The sequence below is a fragment of the Leptodactylus fuscus genome, chromosome 1, assembly GCF_031893055.1.
Source record: "Leptodactylus fuscus isolate aLepFus1 chromosome 1, aLepFus1.hap2, whole genome shotgun sequence".
In the NCBI taxonomy this organism is placed as follows: domain Eukaryota; kingdom Metazoa; phylum Chordata; class Amphibia; order Anura; family Leptodactylidae; genus Leptodactylus; species Leptodactylus fuscus.
In genome coordinates this window covers 196114192-196127917 of record NC_134265.1, presented here as the reverse complement: position 1 = coordinate 196127917, position 13726 = coordinate 196114192, and the positions used below count along the sequence as shown (strand labels likewise).

Below are 13726 nucleotides of genomic sequence, written 5' to 3'. Positions count from 1 at the left end.
AATGATGTAGGCTGCTATGCTACTAGCATAGCAGCCTGTTTGGGGGTGGGACTTTCACTTTAAAGGAGTGTTCACATTGCGTTTTTGGCCTCCCTTGCCGGGATACGTTGGTAACCAGTCACAATCAGCTCCCCACTTATCCCTGCATGGAGAACTGCAGGACCCCCTTTTTTTTTAATGGCCAGTTCTTCGTGCAGGGATAAGTTGACAGCTGATTCTGACTGGTTACCAACGTATCCCGGCAAGGGAGGCCAAAAACGCAATGTGAAAAAGCCCTGAGGATTTATTAGGAGGGCTCTTATAGATGGTGTTGGCTCTCTATAGGCGCTTTCACACATAGCAGATTTTACCTGCAAATAGAATCTGATTAAGCCTTGTAATGCTGCTAAATAAAGGGAAATGTAATACAGAATTGGTATGACGCAAAATAAGGTAGTTTTAAAATGGTGGTGGGGGGGGGGGGGCAGACACAGGCTGTATGGGGCCCCAAAATTCCTGATGGCAGCCCTGAAATCGGGACATACCTCCCTCCAACCAAGACCGCGGGACACGTCACCAAAATCGTGAATGTCCCGCGGAAATCGGGACGGTTGGGAGGTATGCAAAGCGTCACCAGGAAATGTGTCAGGGATGGTCACATGATTGCCCCAGGACTATGGGTAAATATACATTTCTTTTTAAAGGGAGTAAATTAGAAGTTAGGTGGGGGAAGAAGGTTTAGCTTAGTGGTAAAGTTATATTTTATCCTGGACAACCCCTTTAAGCGCCAGAGTGCCAGCTGTCAGCGGATACAGCGTAGGGCAGAGCCCAAGAACAATATGTTAGAATCGGATAACCAAAGAGCTGACTACCACGCGAAAACTACCTACGCACCCGGCGCGCCAAATATACTAGAAGTGGTACAGCAGTACTTCAGCCACAGCCAATCAGAATCACCAGCATCACTTACTCCCGCCCACAGACCTTCCGAAAAACTGACACGTTCACTCACCAATCAGCATTAAGCAAGGCGTGGTTTGGTTTATCAGCTAAATGCAAGTAACGGGATTTTAGCTTAATTGGCGGCGGACGCAAAGGGGGCGGGTCTAGCAAAGACTGCTGACAAATGAGAGCGGCGTGCTAGACTCGCGGCTCGGGTGGTTGCCCTGGGAGAGGGGAGGGGTGATGCGGCACCTGAGGGGGCAGCCAGAGTCGAAAGGCCTGTACTTGTCGCCAGGTGAGGCTGCAGTTTGGTACATATTATAATACATAGCATGACATTGCAGCGGGAGTGGGAGGGTCTTGCATTGGGGTTGGTAGGAGTGCAGCAGGTGAAGGCATGTAGAAGGCTATTCTGCTTTCAGTGTGGCATTAATGATTGTATCTTCATATAGATAATGTGTGTATGTATATATATGTCTCTGTGTGCTAGTCAATACAATGTCTGTGTATGGAGCTGCTGTGGCTTCTGCATTGCTATTGCTCATTTCTAATGAATGCAGTCAGTAATGGCTTCTTGGGGCTGTATCAGTTTTCATTGGAGTTGGATGTAACTGGCATGTTCTGTAATGATATGTACTTAGCCATGTGACTTACTCACGCAGCAGTCACAGTGTAGGCAGCGTTCATGCCAGCCTCCCCCTCACAAGCCGTACCACAGGCAAGCACAGAAGACTGAGGGTTGCGCATCCTTGTTGTTTGCCACTACCATCTTTCCAGGTGAGTTTATATGTATCTAATATGTTCCTATTACTAGCCAAAGCCAGACCTAGCCCAAGCATTCGGTGTGTTGTAGATGGTGCTCGAGTCCTAGCACTCTCTGTACATGATGCACATTTTGTGCAGAGTGAATTGACACCTGTTTTCTTTATGATCATGGTCCAACTCGCGGTACGCTTTGGTCAGGTATATCCGCTACAGCTAGATATGGCTATTAAGAGCACAAATGACATGATAGCGGAAATGCAGTCAAGTATGTCCAATGCATGTTTGAGCCAAGATGTAATATCCATGAATCCATCTGGTGCGTAAGGTTTAGAAGAGTATTTGGTTACATGTTGTAGCACCTTCTGACTCTGTACGTATCATTAATGTCATGTCCTAGTATCCCTAAAGATGTGCACAGTGGGAGTCGTGTGAAAATCTTTGGGGACTTGCTGAACAACATAGGATTGGTGAACCATAATGATTTTCAATGTCTCGTGGGTAAACAAAACATTGGGCTTAGTCTCTATAACTTGTTTTTGAGCTTTGGGGTTTCGATCTTTCAGGTGTAGCCTATGTGGATATAGTGTTTGTGTGGGTTCTCTCAAGGTACCCCCTAGTTCCTCCTATATTCTAGTAGTTGGAATGCTATTATTAACCTACAAAGATCCACCAGAAAAAATATATTCTAAAGAAAATGGGTATATCCCAGAAATCTACATAACCAATCTATATGAATATACTGAAGAAATCATACACAAAACATAATTGAAAAATATAAATATTTTATTAACAAACATTAAGCACTAAAAACTAATAATAAAATGACAAATTCATGATAGAGGTCCCATCCAATACCCGGCACAAAATTGGAGATAATACAGCGATATCACGATCACAGCATGACAGAATATCATTATATATATATATATATATATATATATATATATATATATATATATTATATATAATTACTCACAGAATTTAATGATATTCTTTAGATATTTACATAGATTTTAACTATAGTGCCATACTTATAAATGGATATAACAGTAAATGGCCTCACAAAGAAATGGCGCAATTGACAAAAGGTCTCCAATATACATGTGTGTATGCACCAAACCACTACACATATCATAGCATACTATTAGGCCTAGTTCACACTGGGACGGAATAGCGTGTTTTGGTCCTGATTTTGATGCGGGAAGCCCCATCAAAATCGGGACCAAAATACTTTTGCTGCGACTGTCAGTTGTGGCTTCCCGCTCCGAAGTAGGCCCAAAATGAATGGGCCTAGTCCGGAGGGTACTGCCGCGAGGCGGACGCCGCGGAATCCGCCTGAAGAAAGGGCAGCTCCCTTCTTTTTTTCGTGAGTGGCAACATGCTGCTCACAGAAAAATGATCGCTAGCTGTCTCCATAGACCACCATTGGGAGGCGGCGGATTATGACATGGATTCCGCACCATAATCCGCCCCCTTTGTGCCCATGTGAACTAGCCCTTAGAGTATATCACAATAATGTTTACTAGGTATGATGCTGGGCAAATCATTTTTAACATGACTTGTCATATTACTTTGTTTGCAATTGAGGAGTGGGAGTAATGTGGGTCCTTTCTCTGTACACTACTGTGTGAATGGTGAGGCAGTTCAGTTTGCGGCATCTTCTGAATTGTCATGTGATGAAAGGTGACAGTCCATAAACTTAGACCCCCGCCAAGACTGTAAATGATTCAATTGATTTCTTGGTGGTTTGTTAGAAAAGTCATCGATTTCTTAGATTTAGTTAAAACCTGCTGCTTTTCCGGATTATCTAATCTGTATTGATACAATTGTGTAATAAGTATGTAATGTGTGACAACTTTTATATATTTATTTTTGACACCAAACTTCTTACTAGACAGTAAACTGACTAATTTCCTTCTAGCAGCTGCCAGCGAGTGAAATCTAAACCTTTGGTGTCTTCTTGCAGTGATAATTTCTTCATCCCAGTCAGTGGAGGATGTTGAGGAGGGAGCTACAAAGACACTTGTACACGGTGAGTAATACTGTACCTCAGATAGGAGGAAGGTGAGCGCACTAGTCCTCACACCCTTTTCACAGCTAATCCTCCTTTCCGTTCTAAAGCTGCAGTCTCTGTGCACTTCCTGTTCTGCTTATTAGAAAGGTGGTTTCCAAAATATGTGTGTGTGTGTGTGTATGTATGTATATATATATATATATATATTATAATATGACTTGTGATTAGGTTTCTGTTAGCGTGCAAACTGTTTTACAGTCTCTATTTTGAGATGTTCTGCAGGAAGATTATGTAAAATGTACTGATCATGATTTACAGACTGTAGTAAAGTTCATCTGTAGGCTTCCAAAATTATCTTCCACCATTCCTTATTGGCCAGATGTCTATCCAGAGCTTGCTTTGGTAATTTTCATTCATCTTTACACCAGAAGTCTCACAATAATATGATGTAAGAACAAGTTTACTGTGTTGTTATAGTACAGGAGCTCAGGAATGTGTCTATAGAAAAGTTTGTCTACAGTAGAAATCTGTTTTTCAATACAGTCCTATCATTTAAGTAGCTTGGATTGGGAAATTGTTTTAAAAGGCCTAGGTGAATACTCAATCTCTCATATGTGTGTGTATATGTTACTAGAACTATGAAATGATATAAAATATATATTAAAGTAACATTCCATTAAAGCCTGCTCCACTGTGTTATGCTTGGTACAGGGCTTAAGTGAATTGATAAATTCAAAAACACCAATGAAAATGCACTGCTTTTTGAGGATTTTCACCTAGTATAATCAATATCAGTTTTTCCTATCACGCTCTGTTTTGCATGTAATATCCTTATGTAACAAGATAGCGTTCAGGGAATTAACACACATTTGCCCGGGTTTACTATTGTGGATATGACTAGACCCTGGCATAGTTGTGGAGCACCTTGGTCATCTTGTTTGGGCTAGACACGTGGGTTTAAATGACTCGCACTTTTCTGAGAATATGTCAGTTGAAAGCTAGCATAAAGCTAGATTAAAATGTATAAAGATGCAGCATATTTATCATCCAGCTTCATCATAAATATAGAAGTATTTTCAGACTGCCTGTGTAAGTTTACACTATCTCACTATTAGTAAATCTGGGCTATTGTTTATAGTACAGAAAAAAATAATACATTTTATTTATATAGTGGCAGCATATTCTGCAGCACTTTTCAAATTGTAGGGTTCAAGTACAGACAAAGAGACATTACAGGGTAGCAATCAGTTCACACAATGGGACAGAGGGCCTTCTCGCAAGAGCTTACAATCTGAGGTAGAGGGAGTGACACAAGAGTTAAAAGGGGCAGTATAGGAGGTAGCATTTCTTATACAGTGGTCTAGCAGTTTTTGTGATCAAGGTTACTTTCATTACACATAAATAAAGCTGTATGAGATTTCATTGTCCTTGAACGTGAACAGAGGTGGGTTTGTTTTAGGGATTCTAACTGCGGAAATGTTTACATTAGAAATTGTGATAGGCCGTTCTGAAAAGATGTGTTTTTAGTTTGTGTTTGAAGCTGTAGAAATTGGGAGTTAATTTGATTATCTGGGGTAGAGCATTCCGGAGAAGTGGTGCAACTCGGGAGAAGTTTTGGGTACGGGAGTTGGAGGTTCTGATAATAGAGGATGTTAGTCTTGGCTCATTGACTGACCAGAGAGCACAGGTTGGGCGATAAAAAGAGATGAGGAAGTGCAGCATTATGGAGATTCTTTTGGATGAGTGATAAGTTTTATATTGTATAGGTAGCCAGTCTAGTGACTTACATAGACCGGAGGTATCACTGTAGCGCTTAGACTGATGGATGAGCCTGACCGATGCATTCAGAATAGATTGTAGAGGGGAGACTTTAGTAAGGGGAAGACCAATTAGTAAGGAGTTACAGTAGTCAATGCGAGAGTGAATCAGGGCAACAATAAGTGTCTTTAATGTTTCCCTGGTAAGGAAAGGGTGGATTCTGGAGATGTTTTTGAGGTGGAGATGATCTGCGCGTTTGATAGGATATAGGGGGGGGGGGGGGGGTCGGGGGGAGTAGAGGAAAGTTCCGAGGCAATGGGCATACTTCCTAGAGACTGGAATGGAGATATCAGGGTTAGGTCTGTTAGACGGTTGAAACAACAGTAGTTAAGTCTTGGAGAGTTTCTGTTTCAGACAGAGAGGACCTGATATCACAGTCACTGGTGTTCTGTATTAGTGCAGGGGTGATGTCACGGGAAGATGTGTATAATTGGGTGTCATCAGCATAAAGATGGTACGGGAAGCCAAATCTGGTGATGGTTTGTCCAATAGAGGCTGTGCAGAGTGAGATGAGCAGGGGGCCTAGGACTGAGCTCTGAGGAACCCCAATGGTGAGGGGAAGAGACAGAGCCCGCAAATGATACATTGAAAGTTCAGCCTGAGAGATAAGAGACGAATTGAGAGAGTGTAGTGACAGGCCGGCAGAGCAGGAGGGGTTGGTGGTCAACAGTGTCAAATGCTGCTGAAGAAATGTCAAATGTGTCAAATGATGCTGATATCCAGAAGAATAAGAGACTAGTCACCAAAACATTTTAGCTGTTAGGAGATCATTGGAGACTTTTGTGAGGGCTGTTTCAATAGAGTGCAGAGTGCGGAAGCCAGATCATAAGGAATCCAGAATAGAGAGAGCACAAAGATAGTGGATTAAATGAGAATTAGACCAAGCATTCCAAGATTTTGGAGTTTAAGGGGAAGTTAGAGACAGGTTGATGGCTAGCAGCACAGGACTGGTCAAAAGAGGATTTCTTCAGTAGTAGATTTATGCCCACATGCTTGAAAGAGAAGGGAAAGATTTCAGGAGAGAGCAAGGGGTTAAATAATATTTAGTAAGGTAAGCAGAGACAGCAGGCAACAGACTGGAAAAGGTGTGATGGGGAAATGGTCACTACTGCAGGTTATAGCGTGAGAAGAAGAGAGATGCCGGGATACTTCCACTTCTGTAACTGGTTCAAAAGATGAGCATACACAGGATGAACACAGGTGTGATGGGTGAGGGGATCAATGCTGCCTGGGGATTGGGCAATTATGTTTTGATGAATCTTATCAATTTTGTCACAAAAATAAGTGGCCAAGTCATTTGCACAGAGGTCTATGAATGGTGCCTGCACCTTGGGAGTGAGTAATGAGTGAAAAGTTTCTCTCTTAATGTTACAGGAGAGAGAAGAGCTGAAAATGGTGAAATAGGCTTGTTTGGCAAGGTGAAGAGTAGAGCTTTAGGTTTTGAGCATAAACTTGTCATGGAGAAAGTCTTCAGCTGTGTGCAATTTTTTTTTTCTTTCTTTTTCCCAACAAACGTTCAGCACACTTAGAGCATTGCTGAAGAAAACACGTCTGTGGCGTATGCCAGGGCTGCTGCCTCCTTCAAGTGGAGGGGGAGCTGCCTCATCCAGTGTATTTTTAAAGGGATTGTACCATTAATTAATTTTTTTCTCGTTGACACGTAGGAATAGCCTTAAGGCTATTCTTCTCCTACCTTTAGATGTCTTCTCCGTGCTTTCGTTCAGTATAAATCCCGAATTTCGTCGGTATGCAAATGAGTTCTCTCGCAGCACTAGGGGCAGGCCCCGGCGCTCAAACAGCACTGGGGGCATCCCCAATGCTGCAAGAGAACTCTCCATCTTCTTCAGGAACGGCCTCTTCACGCGCCTTCTTCTGGAGCGAGCAGTCAAACTTCTAGGCCTAGGGCAGAGCTGACTGCGCATGCCCGCGGCCACAAGAAAAATGGTCGCTTACACAGTAAGTAAGCGACCATTTTCTTGTAGCCTGTGGGTATGCACAGTCGGCTCTGCCCTAGGCCCGAAATCTAAAAATTTGACTGCCCGCTCTGGAAGAAGACGCATGAAAAGGCCGTTCCTGAAGAAGATGGAGGCGTCGCTGGAGAGTTCTCTCACAGCATTGGGGACACCCGCCACTAGTGCTGAGAGAGAACTAATTTGCATACCGACGAAATCCGGGATTTATACCGAACTGCGGCACGGAGAAGACATCTAAAGGTAGGAGAATAGCTTTTCTTAAAGCTTTTCCTACATGTCAACGAGAAAAACATTTGATTTTAATGGTAGAATCCCTTTAAGGATTTCATTATAGTGACTGGTGGCCAGATGGGGACAATGAGGACTGTAGAGTGTCTGAAAGGTGCTGGTTGTTAATAACATGTAAGTTCTAATAGATGGATAGCGATATCCATCTATCGGAACTTATATGTTACTAACCACCAGCACCTCTGAGACACTCTACAGTTCTCACTGTCCTGGGTAGATGTGTCCTGTGAAGGAGAGAAAAGTACCAATTGTGAGAGACAGAAGGTTCTGATCAGAGATGGGAAGAGTAGGGTTAGTAAATTTTAGAAACTGCAAGGAGTCAGAGGAACACTAGATCAGTCGTGTTGCCGTCTGTGTGTGGTAGAAGAGGAAAGTTATAAAAGACCAAAATGAATGGTTATTGAGAGAACCTTTGAGGCAGCTGGGGAGACAGGGGTGTCAATGGGGATGTTAAAGTCATCAATGAGGAGTGTAGGAATTTCACAGAATAGAAATAGGGGGAGCCAAGAAGCAAAGTAATCCGGAAATTGGTAGGGTAAGCCAGGTGGACGGTAGATCACAGCTGCGCATAAGGAGAGTGGGCGGAAAAGTTTGATGCTGTGGACCTCAAATGAAGGGAAAGTGAGTGAGGGAACTGGGAAATAACTTAAAAAGTGCTCTGTGGTGATAGAAGTATGCCTACCCCTCCACCCTGTCTGTTATCAGGCCTAGAATTGTGTGATAAATGTATCTTAAGGAGATCTGCTTCCTTCTCCTCTTCCTTTTATCTTGGCTCCTCCACATTATATTCATCTTTATATTAAAGGGGATCCATCTCAAGGATGCTATCTATACTCGAAGCTTATGTAAATTGAAGCCTTTTCCTAAATATATTGCTTTAGAAATTTTGTTCTCATGTTATGTGACCTTATTTCTCCCATTGTTTACACAGCGTTGCTATAACCACAGACCTATAGGACAAGTGACATCACTCACTCGCTGCTCTTGGCGGCAAGACAATCAGTAATAGTAATAGTATACCGTCACTCGATCTTCAGGTGTAAGGTGCCAGGAAAAGGCTTCTCATGGCCATAATATACAATAGAAAGAATTTCCGGCACTCAAGATTGAAGCTTCCAAAAGTGTGTGTATATTAACATCCGACAATAATGAGCAAACATTTCAGTCTGATATGGACCTTCTTCAGTGTGTCGGTAAATAGGTAGAAAGGTGGAATGTAAGCCCAAAAAAGAGGAGGTATGGAGTCCAGGTCAGGTGCCATCTGACTTGGGCTCCATACCTCCTCTCTTTTTGGGCTTCCATTCCACATTTCTACTTATTTACCGACACACTGAAGAAGGTCTATATCAGACTGAAACGTTTGCTCATTATTGTCGGATGTTAATAAATATACACTTTTGGAAGCTTCAATCTTGAGTGCCGGAAATTCTTTTTAGTGGCAGGACAATCAGTTCAGCAGAGTCTGTTATCTCTCTATGTAAACACACAGATAAAACTGAGTCCAATCTGTAAAAGCATCTGCATATTGTCTGTCTGATTTGTGTAAGTGTTGTGACTTCTTCAGCCCGTGTAGCAATAGAGGGGAGAGAAATACAGGAAGTGAGAAGAACAGACTGCACACTGCTGAAATTTTAAGCTGGGGAAAACCCCTCTAAAGGTCCATTCAGACAGAGGAAAATAGTGAGGAATTTGGTGTGGAATTTCAGTGCTGAAAAAAAGCTTCCCATTGAAGTCAATGGGAGGCTTTTTTTTTTTTTTTTTTTTTTCCCTCCTCCCTTTCTCCCCCACCACCTTTCCCATAGCCTAATATGTAGAAAGTAATTACATGTGGAGAACAACCAATTTATTTTAAGATGTATTATAAAGTTATATATTAACCTGTTCTATTAAATTATGAAAAGTTGTTTAACTGGAGGTATGCTTTAAATAAAGCATTCAGGGTATCTTTCGGCTCATCACATGAGGTTCCAGTAGTTATCCTGTATTCTCTGGATAGGGGATGCATGTCATTCATGACACAACTCTTTTTACATGCAGTGTTTTGTTTTTTGTTTTGTGGCATTGCTTATCTCATGTTCTCCTTACATCTTTATTTTGAAAATGCTGTTTGTCACAGTTACCAACTGTTGATATACTCAATCTTCTCTTGCTAGAATAATAACAGACTGAAAACTAAAGTTACATAGTTTTACTTCCTCTTCCAGTAGTTACATGAATAGTTTTCTGTAACCTATGACTAGACCACATCCTGCAGTATTGTTGATGCTGTGGAGCAGGGCTTCTCAAACTCTTTTCACCCGAGAAACAATCATGATCCCTGGGTCTTACTAAAGATCAACAAAAGTTATTAATAACACAAATGGAACATATAGAAAGAATATCGGCCTCAGTGACCTCCCAATCTGTCATTATGTTACCGATATCAAACTCCTGCCTGTTCTGCTGCAAGAAGGGATTTAAATGGAACTTGTTACACTTAGAGGCTTTACTGCAATCTAAAGTAAATTACTTCTACATGGAACCGCATGCAGGATACATATAAACCCAAAACACTCCTGTATATGTAAAACATCTATCTTTGCAAATCTCAAGTGTTTGTCTCATCTGTACTTTTTGGAACAAATGAATGTGCTGCTCCCTTTCCATAAATTCCCAACCCAGTTTTCATACTATGTATATACCACTTCCTGATGGATGAGGCTTTGCCTGCTGACAGACTACAGTAGCTGAGTGGGGAAAAAAGCGTACAGGAGGGATGAGTGATATTGGGTCAGACTATACACACAGCAGTCTGTGCATAGGAAACAATAGCAAAGGGGTGCACGATGTATCGTGCAACAGTCTAATTAGCATATGAATAAAACTGATTTATTCAGAAACCACCTGAGGCAATCTATATACTAAAAGTAAGTGTGGAATAGCCTTTCTAAAGGCTATGCAAGGATGTGATTAGTTAAAAATGACTTTTCCCAATGATAGAGCAAAATCATGCTGATAGAGCCCCACATATGCGTGAATAAGGCTATTCAGGCACCGTAAAAGTTATATTAAACTACCCCCCCCCCCCCCCCGTTTTGAAATAATAACCTAAAAAAAGAATGTGCTCTACCTACCGAACGTGCACTGTGGGCGGGCATTCAGGGTGTGTCTTCTTCTTCCTCCACGCCTCTTCTTCCTCTGATGTCCTCCGGTCCCGTCTTCCTCTGGCGTTCGCAAACGGACACTGATATAAAAAAAAATCGCCTGGGCTCATGCGCAGTAGCATGCGGCTTCTACTACGGCTACTGCGCATGCGCCCAGGCTATTTTTTTTTTAATCAATGTCCGTTCGCAAGCGCCAGAGGAGGACGGGACCGGAGGACATCGGAAGAAGAAGAAGCGTGGATGAAGATGAAGACACACCCTGAATGCCCGCCCAGCGTGCACGTTCGGTAAGTAGATCACATTCTTTTTTAGGTTATTATTTTAAAACGGGGGGGGTTAGTTTAATATAACTTTTATGGTGCCTGAATAGCCTTTTTAAAGGCTATGCACGCATATGTGGGGCTCTATCAGCATGATTTTGCTGATAGAGCCCCTTTAAGAGGTTATATTTATTTAAATCAAAACCTGTTTTACTGTACTGTTTTTCTGCTTGAATTTCTTTGCAGGATGTCAGATTAGCTTCCTAGAGCTGCTGTTGTGATCTGAACTGCCTCCTATCCTCATAGATCTTTTGCTTGACAATACTCTAAAAGTTCTCAATAGGTTTGAGGTCATAGGAGGATGGTGTTTACACCATGAGTTTCTCTCCTTTTTAATGCCCATAGAAGCCAATGACTCAGAGATATTCTTTGCTGAGACTGTGCATTGTCATCCCTGCGCCGTGCCTTCTGGTGCAAAATAATAATCATCATTTTGTACCATGGAAGAAACTGGTCAGGAAAACTCTATATACTATGCAGAGGTCATTTCACACCTTCATGCACCCTAAAGGGCCTATCGGCGCTCTCCTCACAATTCTGGCCCAAAACTTGACTCCGCCACTTCCTTGCTGACATTGAAGCCTTAATGGGACATGGTGGCCAATGGTCAACCATCCAGTACTCCATGCATCTGGACTATCCAGGGTTGCATGGCACTCATCAGTAAACAAGACTTTTTTTTAAAATTAGTCTTCATGTACTTCTGAGCCCAACAGTTTCTGTTGTGAGCACTGTGGCTGAATAGTAGGTTTATGTACAACCTCTGGAGGATCGTGCACCTTTGAGGTTTGTGGGACTCCAGATTCACCATCCACCATCAAATATTTGTTTGGTGCTTTGTATTGGTATTTTAGCAGCTGCTGTCTTAAACACCTTCCCAACATCTGCCGTACTAGTACAAGCCGGGCGGACTCCATAGCCGCCGGGTGTCTGCTGTTTTATATAGCAGAAACACAGCGCTAATGTCTGTGATTAAGGCGCCATTTTACCAGCGACACGTAAGCGCCGCCATTTTGCCGGTGTTTGCTGGCTCCCAGAGCAAGCTTCGGGGCCAGCGTCACGTTGGCATGACAGCCAGGAGCCTTGTGAAGGCTCCCAGGCCTATCTTTGCTTTATTTCTAATGCAAACTACTATATGTAGCCTGCAATAGTAATGCATTGCATTAGTGATCAGACTCCCTGGGGTTCAAGACCCTTAGGAGTTCTAATAAATGCATAAAAAAGGTAAAAAGAATTTAAATAAAGTTCAAATTCCCCCCCCCCCTTACCTAGAACACATATAAAACTACTTAAACACTGTGAAACAAACACATTCAGTATCCCAGTGTCTGAAAACTCCCTTTCTACAAATCTATAAAAATATTTTTCCTGTACGGTAAATGGCGCAGAAGGAAAAAAAAAAAAATCAAAAGTGCCAAACTGCTGTTTGATCACTTTTTATCAGAGGCAAAACAGTGAAAAAAGCAATAGTAATTCCTCAAAATGGTAAAACAATAAAGTACACATGGTCTTGCATAAAGATGCCCTATACATCCCCATGCACAGAAGTATAAAAAAGTTACAGGTGTCAGAATATGGAGACATTAAAAAAAATTTTGCCACAGTTTTGGATTTTTGGTAAAATGTAAATAAAACCATAAAAACTTTTTGTCCTTGGAATCGTACTGAAACATAGAATACAGATGACATGTCATTTTGGCCGCACAGTGAACGCTGTAAAAATGAAGCCTGTAAGAAAGTTGCACAAATGCACTTTTTCTTCAAATCCACCCCATTTTGAATTTTTATTTATTTTTTTTTCCAGGTACATTGTGCAGAATAATTAATGGTAGCATCATGCAGAAAAATTTGTTCTGCAAACATTAAGACCTAATATGGCTTTGAGAGTGGAAAAATAAGATTTGTGGGGTTTGGAAGGGGGGGGAGGGGGGACAAAAGTTGAATAATGCTCACGGCGGGAAGGGGTTAATCAAAAGTTTTCTGCCACACAGATTCATTCTCATTATGCCTTTATCTGCATGAACCAATCTGCTCTTAATAAGCCACAAATCTCTTTACAGTACGATAATCAGGCTTAAGTTTTAGTGACTTGAAAAGGGATGGGAAACTGGAGCTTATCACTTCTTTTAAGTACACTCCGGGCTATGGCTTATAAAACCGCTGCAAAATCTCTGCGGATTTTCTGCTTCCTTTGTACCAATAGAGAGACTGCCAGTGTTTCCATAGGTATAATTGGCTTGCTGTAATTTCTAAAATTGCAACATGTCTGCTATGCATATTTTTCTGTAAATCCCGTCCACTTCGCAGTGACCTTTAAAATACTGCATATATTTCTGCTGCAGCCAAACCACAGCATTTAAAGAGGACCTTTCACCACTCCAAGCCTGTGCAGCTTTCTGCCCCAAGTTATAGATGCAGCTGCACAGACTCTGGTGCACTTTGAATTATCTCCCTAGCCCCCCTCGTTTTGGAGCTCTGAGCCCC

At 41.9% G+C, this 13726-nt stretch overlaps 1 protein-coding gene across 3 annotated transcripts in view; it reads left to right on the top strand.

The window, feature by feature from the left end:
* Positions 1-1110: 1110 nt before the first annotated feature.
* LOC142213029 (F-BAR domain only protein 1-like) overlaps positions 1111-13726 on the top strand; it is a 92828-nt gene continuing 80212 nt past the window's right edge. For 2 of the 3 annotated variants that reach the window (XM_075281177.1, XM_075281192.1), the window contains exons 1-3: positions 1111-1216; positions 1584-1698; positions 3653-3718. In XM_075281177.1, coding sequence (XP_075137278.1) covers positions 3683-3718 — 36 coding nt within the window. In that variant the 5' untranslated portion in view covers positions 1111-1216; positions 1584-1698; positions 3653-3682. The remainder of the gene's footprint in view (positions 1217-1583; positions 1699-3652; positions 3719-13726) is intronic. The other variant, XM_075281185.1, reaches the window with a different exon arrangement.